Consider the following 11,148-nt stretch of genomic DNA (forward strand, 5'->3'; position numbering starts at 1 on the left):
TAATGAGCTCCTTAGAGGAAGGGCGAGCTAAAACTGTAATAAAGAATTTCCTTTCCCATTAGGTTGTTGTTATTAGTCATTCAGTCGTGTCCAACTCTTGGCGATTCCATTACGTAGGATCTTATTAGATAAGACTGCCATATTTGCAGATGAATGAAAAATCAAGAGACTAGAGCTTCCTATAATCCTCTTACAATACCTGGGTAGGGTTGTGCATTGGAAATCTGTTAGCATCAGATGCCTACAAATTGAAGCATCCATAATTTAAAATCCAAAAGCATTTACCTATTTACCTTAAACAGTTTGAGACCAGTGGCACCTTGAAGAGCAACAGAGTTTTTTTCAAGGTATAATCTTTTGTGTGCATGTACACTTCTTCAGGTATCTGAAGTGTGCATGCACATGAAAACTTATACCTTGAATAAAACTGTGTTGATCTTAAAGGTGCCACTGGACTCAACTTTGTTCTGCTGCTTCAGACCAACTTGGCTACTCACCTGGATCTATTCATATTGAATGTATTTGACATAACTTTAAGTAACTTTGAGTACGGGGACGGCGAAGGATGAGATGGTTAGACAGTGTCATAGATGCAACGAACATGAAATTGAGCCAACTTCAGAGGACGGCGGAAGACAGGAGGGCCTGGCATGATCTTGTCCATGGGGTTGCAAAGAGTCGGACTCGACTGTGCGACTGAACAACAAAAATGCTCAAAGCTAAAGGGTGAATTGCAGAAACATAAGTGATACTGATGTTTCACTCTAGGGTTGCATGGGCAGTGTGGGTCAGTACTGGCTAGGGGGCAGCAACCAAGGTTCCCTCTAAGCTGCGGAGTCCTGTGAGCGAAAATCCTATTCGGTGAGCGACCGGCATTAAAGTGGTGAGCCAGCGATTTGGCTGCTGCAGAAATTAGTTTGCTCTGGAGCCATCCTTCCTGAGCTAAGGCAAAAAGCTGTGAGCCGGAGGCTGAAAAACTGTGAGCCAGCTCACCCTAACTCAGCTTAGAGGGAACACTGGCAGCAACATCCCATTTTGTTAATTTTTAAGGAGAAATATTACTGTATTTAAAAGAGCTGTAATTATTTACAGGGGAATATCACAAGTTAAGCTTGCTTTTTAAAAACTATACATGAATAAATCTGTGCTCCAGGTGGTGGGGTGAGCCCAGCGTAAACATGGCCCTGTAGCCATGGTAAAATGGCAGTCTGAACAACAGTTGCTCTTTAAACGTAGCTGTGACCTACCTGCTATAGTACTGTAATGTTAAATTTTGCCAGATTACAAGAATGATGAGTCTCCTTTACTCTCACAAAGGCAATATAGTTCACATTCATATACTGAAAAAGAGGAACTAGAAATAATTTTTTAAAAAACTGTGTCTGGAATCTTCTTCTGAGGAGCTCTGTGTGATTGCTTTCCCTTGTCTGGAGTTTTTCCAACTCTCAGTTGTATTCCAAGACTGCCTCTGTCTGAAAATAGATTCAGGTGGGTAGCCATGTTGGTCTGAAGCAAAAGAAGAGTCCTGTGGCACCTTTAAGACCAACAAAGTTTAATTCTGGGTATAAGCTTTTGTGTGCATGCTGATGAAGTGTGCATGCACATGGAAGCTTATGCTCAGAATTAAACTTCATTGGTCTTAAAGGTGCCACTGGGCTCAAACTTTGTTCTGTCTGAAAATGCGCTTCACTGTTCCAATATCCATAAGAAATGGGGTGGGGTGGGGTGGGGTGTGTGTTATCCAGCCACTCTCTGGTTTTGGCCAGCACTGTTTTAGCCCCATGAAGGAGTGTACACCATAACTAAAGCTGTGAGTCTTGCGACTTACACGTGTTCTTCTTGGTGACCCTTTTTTACAGGATTCGACTGATCCCGAAATCAGGTACAATAGGGACCATAAAACTATGGCCCATAGAATCGCCAAGAGTTGGACACGACTGAATGGCTAATAAGTGTGTGTGTGTGTTGTGTGTGTGTGTATATATAATTAGATGGGGGGAGGCTCATTACCTGAAGAACATTGGAATTTGTCTCCCTGCCACATGCATGCCCTGGTGCTTGAGCCTTGAGGGCCTCTCCAACATTAACCGTGAGGAGAAACAATTGGCGATCTTGGTCAACTTTGTTTAAACGTTACTCATAATCGAATTGTCTCGTCTCCATTTATTCCTGGCTTGCCTGAATGAAAACTAAGCTGTAACTCAACGAAAGCTTTTCTTCAAATAAGTGTTCTTAGTCGGTGCCACTGGCATTTTTTTATTGTGAAGAGCTGAAAGTACAGCCAAACACATCTTCGCGCGTGCCTGAACCAACACTAACAAGTAAAAACTGCACGTTTTGGCACATTTTATTAAAACTCTGTGCACTTCCGTGGTACAACGGTGACTCGTAGAATGCTGGGAGTTGTAGTCTTTCACGGCGCCCATCCGCAGCGTGAGGTATGCCGGGAATCACAGTCGCTTCCCGCCTCGAGTGCCGCTTTTTCCACCGGCGTTTCCCAGCATGCCTTGCCGGAGCCCTCCTAATGATTGGCTGCCGGGTGTTGGTTAAGCATGCGCAATCCCACGTCCTGGCCGGAGCCGCTTCCATGCAACGTCGCTGAAGTATTTTGCATCTGATACTGGCGGGGGTGGGTAGGGTGGGGAAGCTGAGGAAGAAGAGGACTAGGAGAAGACGGCGAGGAACGCAGAGACGGTCGAATCTCTTCTCTCCATCATTTGGGGACGCGTCATACCGCCTGGTCGTGACGTCATTTCTCTGTGAGTGTCGTAGTTGTGGGGTGAGGAGGTGCAGGAGCTGAGGAAGGGGCGCGCGCAAAGGCAATGGTCCTGAATAAACAGAGGGGTGTGTGGGGGGGGGGAAGGCCAGAGGTTCTTGTCTATACTTGGGTGTGAGTTGCTGAGTGGAGTGAGGAAGAGGAGGGGGCTGACGTTGGGTAGAGTGGAGCCTGGGGCGCGGGGCGACGGTTCTGAGACTGAAGAGGTGAAAAACTTGAGGCTGAGAAGGAGCCAGTGAATTACTGAGTACACTGTGGTCTGGGTGGAAGAGGAGGCAAATAATAGAAAAGAGCTTTTGTCATTGAGTGGAGTGAATGGCAGAAGCTGGAACGGATGGATTGAAACGGCGGCAGCATATAACAAGTGTGCTATTAGCTGATATGAGATTGATTGTTTTTATTAAGTCTGTAGTATGTTATTAGCTGGGCTGATCACTATTATTAAATGTTAAATAGTATTGTAACCTTCCAAACTTTATGATTTGAGTATATATGTATTTTATTATTATTTACTGTGTCATGTTGTAAGTTGATTTGTATTATTTGCTGTAGCTTCTGAGCTAATGTAATAAAATATTTGATGCTGATATAACAAGCCAGGTAAGGACGTACGTGTGGTGTTCAGCAAGCACTGGGGGGATGGAATGTGCCCTCTGTCTGACACACACAAGAGGGAGGGAAATGATGACTGGGAAATCTGCAAATCACTGGGGTCCCCTAATGTGTTTACAGTGTGGAGTAGTTCAGCTCTGTTTGGTTTCCTGTATACCTAAAGCAGGAAGAGCTATTAGGGGTGTTCCGAGTCTTGGAAGGACATAATTTACCAGTTAGCTGAGAACAAACAAATGTTAGAACTGCCAGAAGCAAAACAGTAACAATAAGAGCTAACATAGAAACCACTTATTTGTCATCTTCGGTGAGAGCCAGTGTGGTGTGATGGTTAGAGTGTCAGACTAGATCTGGGACACTTCAGGTTTGAATCCACACTATGAAAACTTGCTGGGTGTTCTCCTTGGAGCAGTCATGTTCTCTCAGCCAAACCTACCTCACAGGGTTCTTAGAAGGATAAAATGAAGAAGAAGAGAATGATGTAAGCTGCTTTGGGGTTCTCATTGGAAAAAAAGGTGTGGTATAAGCTAAATAAATAAAATACAAACGTGAACTTTTTTCCATACTTGGTGCTGATGAATGATTGTTACCAAAATAGTCAACCTCTCTCCTTTCTTATAGTAAAATAGTAATCTTATTTTCCTTTTGTTAGGAATTGTTGAAAGCGGCTTTGGAGGAGTCATACAATGAAGAACCAAGATGGTGAGAGCAAAGCTGTGCTGCTACCTGCCAGTCCTTCTAAAATAAACTGTAGTCTAGGGCCTGATGACAGTGACTTAGCTGACTCTTCCGTAACGTCTTCAGAAACCTGTGAATGTCCACACCCGCCTGAGCCATGTAGCTTAAAGCCTTTGGTTGATGGAAGTGATGAAACTTCAGCAAGTGAAGAAACTCCAGCAAGTGAAGAACAAAGCAAGAAAGAGGGTTTGTGTTGATGTGGGCCATGTAGCCCTCGCAGTAATTACATCTGTTTGAGTGTATATCTTGTTCTCTGACATAGGCTTAGAGTGGCTTGTTACTGCCACTAAAGAAGGCCTCTTTCTGTATCCTACTCCTTTCTGATTATCATGATGCCTATTTTTCTACAGGTTAGAAGTTTTTTCTTCTCTCTTCTGCCACTAATATGTGTACACACATTCTAAATGCTTCTCCCCAACTCATTGCCCTTTTTGTCCAAACATCCCTCAAGCCATGAAAATTTGGGGACAGTGGATAGAGTTGTCACTGGTGAGATTTTTTTACCAGTATTGTTATAGACTCGAGATAACATAAAGCATTAAACAGCAGCACAGCTTAATGTCATGCTACCTGTAAAACCAATGGCAAGTTCAACTGTTGGGGGGGCTGGTGGGTGGAGGAGATTTGCTTTCCTTTCCAGTCTGTGGCTCAGCTTGCTTAGAGCTGTTTTGATGTGTTCAGTATGTAGATACCTTCCTGTTTCAAGAAACAGTGGAAGGGCACCTAGTGTAATCCGCCTCAAGTCTTAGTGAGAAAAGAGCTATAAATAAATAAGGAACCAAAGGTGTAACATAGTATCTCATGCTTATACCTGTAATCCTTGCAGCATCTCTGACAGATGAAGCTGCATCCTTGCCCAATCAGTCTGCCACCTGTGATGTCTCTGAAGAGCTGAGTAGACAGCTGGAGGATATCCTGAATACATACTGCAAGGATACCAACCAAGAAGGTCCAGGAGATGACAGTGGGCAGAATGAGCCCATAGAGCTGGATGAGGCTGAAAAGGGGCGGAGTGAGTCCCCGCGGAATGGCGAGCAGGAGCAAAGTTGTCCTGAGATAAATGGGGAGAAAGAGAGCCCCAGGGGAACCAATGATGAGGGTGCAGAGCGTGATCAGAAGAGAACCCAGGAAAAAAAGAAGGCTAAGGGTCTCGGTAGGTGGTTGGTTCCTTCCTGACTCACATACATTCTCTTCCTGATTAAAGCCAATCTGTGCGCAGAAATAAGTCAGCAGTTGCTGTTAGTCTTTTTTATGGGGCTCTGAGCTTTCTGTTCACTCTGCTGCTGTTTCTGTTGCACCAAGAGGGTCTGCGCAGGCGTTTCTGCCTGCCATCTGCTTAGCTTTTTAGTATCACAGATGTTCTGGCTGAGGTGTGCTTAAGGAGACTGAGTTCCAAAGTCAGTGAACAGCCTGCATGCTATCCAGTGCACACACATCCTGCCCAAATCTATAGCTGTGCTTTTGGCTTTTCATTGAACTGTCTTGCTGATGAAAATTTGTTTGTGCTGTCTCTGAGGGCAGCTACTGCAGTTGTTTAGTAAGGTAGGATAAACAGAGAACCTGCGAGAAACTCACGGGGGAAGGGAAATCTCATCCCCCAACTTCCCTCTCAGTTGCGCTCCTCTCCATCACTTTCTTCCTGCCTCCCTCTTTCTCCCCCACCATTCCAGCAGCACCACTTTGTCCCTCACAACTTTCTTGACAACTCTGCTGCTTTCTTCCTTTCTTTCCTCCTGTTGTTGCCTTCCACCACCTCACTCTTGAGCAATGTTTAGTGAGGTTCCCAGGCAACCTCAGAAGGATGGCTGAGACCTCTCAATGCTATGTCATGAGCTCTCCTTTTTCTTTGTTGAACTGTCTGCAGTTTTGTTTTTTTTATTTAACCCTCCCTCACTTTTTTTTGCCTTTTCTGAACTTTTGACAAATTTTACAAGAATCTCCTAACCTGGCCATGTTATGTGTTAGCTATATGATGTGCTCCCACATGCTGAAAAAGCTACAACTAGAGGGGAAATTTCCATTGAAAACAATTGGTGCGTTTGTTTCTTTAGTCCCCGTCCCCTGAAAAAAAAAATCTGGATGGATAACTACAGAAGGCCTGCTGGGATTTTTCACCACACAAGATGCTTTCCTGTATCATATTAACTCTCCCTGACCTTGGAAATCTCTCCTTGGTCTATAAGTATTTCAGTTTTCTGTCTCCTTTGCTCACCACCACCACCACCACCCCTCTTCACGCTGCCTCATTCCATTGTGCCCTGAATGTGTGTCTGCTTTGCCCTTTGTGTTCCAGGAAAGGAGATCACATTGCTGATGCAGACCCTCAACACCCTCAGCACATCAGAGGAGAAGCTGGCAGCCCTCTGCAAGAAGTATGCAGAACTGGTTAGTTCCTGGCAGGGCAAGAAGAAAGGATGCTTGGACGGGGTGGCAGTTCAGGGGGCAACTGAATAGAGCTTGTCCTGGCATCTTCTTCCATTCTCATTTTCTAATAAATCTGATAGCTCAGAGGAAGATGTCTGTGGTTTCCTTTAATCTCACACTGTCTTGATGATTTGGGGTAAGCTGTGACTGTTTCAAAGCCAGAAACTTAAAATGAGCTGCAACTCATAAGCCAGCCACCACACAGCAATGCTTTATAGCCTTTCTTGGAGCTAACTAGGCAGAACTTGTCTAGAAATTTATGTGTGTTTGGAGAGCTTTTCCAGGGCCTCCAGTCCTCATGGGGTAAAAGTCTGGGCTTGTTCAAGATGCAGCATCCTTATCCTCAGCATCCCTTGTGGTGTTGCCATGAGTCCTGGGGCACTGATTGCTCCTAAATATATGGCCACTCCAGTTGTATGGCTTAGACTGACCCTGCAGAAGTCAGTGCTTCAATTATGCCCTGTACATAGCTGATGAGGACCACCGTGGCCTCTGCCACATTCCCCATACTTCCTGTGGGAAACCAGTAGTGTCCCACTGCAAAGATGTTTGCCTTTCTCCAGGATGCTACTTGCGCTTCCAGAAGTGTGCTTGAGCACCAAGCTCACTTCTTAGAAAGTCCTTGGCCTTCTGCTAAGCCATATAAAATGTCTTTCTGTGGAGTGGTTATGTTCAGCAGAGTGAAATATTAATGCTTTTAAAAAATGTTATTAACCATTCATCTTTAGGCTGCAGTAGGTGTGTAATGAGTTTCAGACTTGAATGCTGTCCTCTGTGGGCGTGAGGATGATCTCCCTGACCAGTCTCCTTTGACGAATGAGGACATCCTGGAGAAAGTGATCCTTTCATTGTACTCTTGAGGCAGCACATGTAGCCGAACTCTGTGTCCTCAAAAGGGGAGCCCTTCACCAATTGTTGTCCTGTTTTCATCTGGAGGCCATGTGGGCCTAGAGCCTGCTGCCTTCTTCTCGATAGCAGTGCAGTCTGGAAGTAGACGGTCTACTTGTCAGGCTACCACCTGTCACCATAAAGAACATGAGCTGATCTTCCCCACAGCCTGAGACAGGATGGGAGCAGCTTCCCAGATTGCAGTGGATTCTGTGAAAGCTGAGTTTTATGCAGAATGCAACCCTCACAGCAGCCAACTGAGCCATAGAGTGGGAGAGAGGGAGGGCTTGGTACCAAATAAGTGGTGTGAGGCCGTTTTAGCTGCCTTGGTAGTTGATAATTAACAGACCGGTGTGTAATTGTTGATTTTGGTGGTAAAAATAGGGGAAAAGGCTATCAGGACTCTGGAACAGAATTGGTTGATTGTAGCTTCATCAAGGAGACCACTGCTCAGTCTTGCACTGTTGTCCTGCATATAACCGTGCATCCCTCCCTCCACCCCCTGTCTTGATTGCAGCATTTCCCCTCCCTCAGTCCTTTTTACTGCTATACCGTTATCGGTATTCTTTATGCATTTCCCTTTTCATGTTTTTCTTTCTCTTGCCAGCTTGAAGAACACCGAAACTCACAGAAACAGATGAAAATCTTGCAGAAGAAGCAGACTCAGTTGGTGCAGGAAAAGGACCATCTACGGAGTGAACACAGCAAAGCAATCTTGGCCCGCAGCAAGTTGGAGAGCCTGTGCCGGGAGCTTCAGAGACACAACCGCACCCTCAAGGCAAGAGAGCCCTGCCCTAAGCCAGCCCACTGCCTGCTTGCCAGGGTTCTGTGCCCAAAACCCAGGGTTGCAATGCATCCAGTGCTGTATTCACACGCAGCATTCAAGCCTTGAATGGCTTTTGAGACTGAAAGTTGGGGGGGAGGGGGTTTCCATGCTGTTTGTTCTGCTAGCTCAGCCTTCTGTTCCAAAAAGGCAGCACAAGATAATTAGCAAGGGTAGCTACCAGGCAGTGCTGCTTTGGCTAAGCATGGCATCTTGAAGGTATCAGTTTAAACCTTCCCAGTTGATCATAAGAGATTGTGATGGGGTTCCAAGGCCCAGGAGATGGGATGAGGAGGATATCAGGCCTGCCAACTTGACTTGACTTGGGCAGGTGCAGTGCTATCAGGGCCTGTGTCTAGCTGCTTTACAATGAGCTGGCCTAGAGATCCATGTGTTGGACTGGCCAGCTTGCATTTTATCTTGCCTTTTCTCTAAGAAGCACAAGCAAAACGCAAAGTTCTTTCCACTTCTGTTTTATCCCTCCAGTAGCCCCGTGGCATAGATTAGGCTGTGTGGCAGAACATGCCAGCTTTGACTTGCAGGCCCTGCTCTGCCCACACCTCCTTGGTATTGCCAACTCCTGGAAGGGGTTACTCCTTCCTTCCACTAGGGTAACTCAGTGCCACCACCTGTCCTTTTTGGGGGGGTTTCCTGCTAGGAGGGACAGGGCTCCTAGCCCCCCCCTTTCCAACCTGAGACCCTGTCTCTATGTCCTCCATTACCCAGAACCTGGTTACCACAAGGACCAATTACAACTTTGGGGCTCCCCTGGAGAAATACCCACGTGCACACTGACTGCTTTCCTCCCATCCAGGGGGCCCCTCTTGCACTAGTGTGTCCAAGACAGTGGTGGAAACTTGGTGGTACAGAGACTGAGAACCAATCTCCATAGTCAAAAAAGATTTATTGAAAAGAAAATATTTACAAGCTGAGAACCAACCTCCATAGTCAAAAAAGATTTATTGAAAAGAAAATATTTACAAGCATCCTTAAGCACAGCACTAGATCAAACAGATTTCAAAAGAAAAGTGGTCATAAATGCAGTTGTCTGTCTCTTTTCTAGACTGATGTTGAAATAGGGCAGACAGTAGTGATCTTAAAAAGGTGCAAGGTTCCCATCTAGTCCCATTACCTGGGAGACCACATGGTCAGCAAAAGATGGCTGCCACGATTGACCATCACTCAGAGATCTATTCCCTTAGAAGAATCAGCACCAAGAAAGCCCTCCCTCCTTGGAGCAAGGGATTTTGTCAAACCTATGTCTCCACCCCCTTTACATCACTCCCTCTGCCCTCTTGACCTGGTCTGCCAAGGTCACAGGTGCATCCTGGGAGCCCTCCTGAAGCGCCTTCTGGGAAATCTCCAGAAATTGCCTGGAGACCTCCTGGCACCAAATTTCTTAATTTTTCTACCTGGGCCATTAGTATATTTATAGATGTAATCTAGCAGGCAGTTGAACTGGCTTCCTGTCACTTCCAGAAAGGAAGAAAAAGCCCTGCACTTTTAACACTGGGGGAGTGTCTGGCCCAAGGTCACTCAGAGGGCTTTATGGTAAAGTGGGGATTTGAATTCTGATTTTCCCATTCTAGTCAGACTGCCACAACGACATTGTGCCTGTTCAGCCTGGCCAAGATTATTTCCAGCAAGGACCCTTTGTAGCCCTGCAGACTGAGAAATCCTTTAACGGAAATACCAGGGATTGAACCTAGACCTCCTGCACATGATCTTCTGTGATTTATTTAGGGCCACTCTCCTGCCCTTCGACCTGAAGACTGACTTTCTTCCCCCCTCTTCCCTCACTAGGAGGAGGGTGTCCAACGTGCCCGTGAAGAAGAGGAGAAGCGAAAGGAGGTGACCTCCCATTTTCAGGTGACACTCAATGACATCCAGTTGCAGATGGAGCAGCACAACGAGCGCAACTCCAAGCTGCGGCAGGAAAACATGGAGTTGGCTGAGCGGCTGAAGAAGCTCATCGAACAGTATGAGCTGCGGGAGGAGGTGGGCGAGTCCTTAGGCTGGAGTGTTTGTGGTTGTGGTGGAGCTTAACCTGGTTTACAGAACAAGTTTTTGGGGCTCTGATAGAATTGCACTGGAAACTTTAAGAGAAAGCTGTTTAGAAGATCTTGTGCGTTTAGTAGCTGTGCGTCCTTATGTTTCATCCCTCTTAAAAATGCTGCATCCTCTTTCTGATGTGGGAGGGCCACTTTGTTTGTGACGTTACGTATGTGCTATCAAGCTGCAGTTGACTTACAGTGACCCCATAGAGGTGGTTGCCATTGTCTGCCTGTGCGAAGCAACGCTCTTCTTCAGTGGTCTCCCATTCAAGTACTAACCAGGGCTGACCCTGCTTAGCTTCTGAGATCTAATGAGATCGGGCTAGCCTGGGACATCCCGTTCAGGGCTTACAGTGCTGCTAGTGAAGTCATACTTTGATGCTTATGCTCTGGACAAGGGCTCTGATTTTGGGGCCTGGCTTGTGTCCAGCAAGTGGCTGTTGCTTTTCTTGAGCGGTGGCACAGAGGATTTATCCTCTGATTAGTAACATCTGAGCTGAACAGTACGGCTGTCAGTTCTAGCTCCGTGTTGGTGTGAGCTATCAGCCATGTCCCTAGCTCGCCATCCACCCAGCAGTTCGAAAGCTTCGGCGAGTAGATAAAATGGGTACCACTCCTTAGAGAGGGTGGGCACACCAAAAAAAAACCCCCGGTGGGGGAGGTGTTAGCCGGCGACCGGAATGCTCAGCTCGCAAGATTGAAAAAGCCTAAGAAATCTCTTTGACTCCGAGAAGCCTGTAATGGGCCATTCTGGCCAGGCGGTGGCAGTGCGGCGCTGCAAGACCTGGAGAAGCTGACGTCACCTAGCCAAGCCGAAGTGGATATGCTGACGGAAC

General features: G+C 46.3%; 1 protein-coding gene across 4 annotated transcripts in view; it reads left to right on the plus strand.

The window, feature by feature from the left end:
* The first annotated feature begins 2,657 nt into the window (after positions 1–2,657).
* Positions 2,658–11,148, plus strand: part of TXLNA (taxilin alpha) — a 13,887-nt gene continuing 5,396 nt past the window's right edge. The window contains exons 1-7 of one of the 4 annotated variants that reach the window (XM_015408066.1): positions 2,658–2,759; positions 4,038–4,087; positions 4,190–4,309; positions 4,950–5,276; positions 6,417–6,508; positions 8,043–8,213; positions 10,062–10,256. In XM_015408066.1, coding sequence (XP_015263552.1) covers positions 4,072–4,087; positions 4,190–4,309; positions 4,950–5,276; positions 6,417–6,508; positions 8,043–8,213; positions 10,062–10,256 — 921 coding nt within the window. In that variant the 5' untranslated portion in view covers positions 2,658–2,759; positions 4,038–4,071. Of the gene's footprint in view, positions 2,760–4,037; positions 4,310–4,949; positions 5,277–6,416; positions 6,509–8,042; positions 8,214–10,061; positions 10,257–11,148 lie in introns of all 4 variants that reach the window. The other 3 variants (XM_015408065.1, XM_015408067.1, XM_015408068.1) reach the window with 3 other exon arrangements.

This window comes from Gekko japonicus, unplaced genomic scaffold, assembly GCF_001447785.1.
Source record: "Gekko japonicus isolate JY-2015 unplaced genomic scaffold, Gekko_japonicus_V1.1 scaffold36, whole genome shotgun sequence".
Lineage (NCBI taxonomy): Eukaryota > Metazoa > Chordata > Lepidosauria > Squamata > Gekkonidae > Gekko > Gekko japonicus.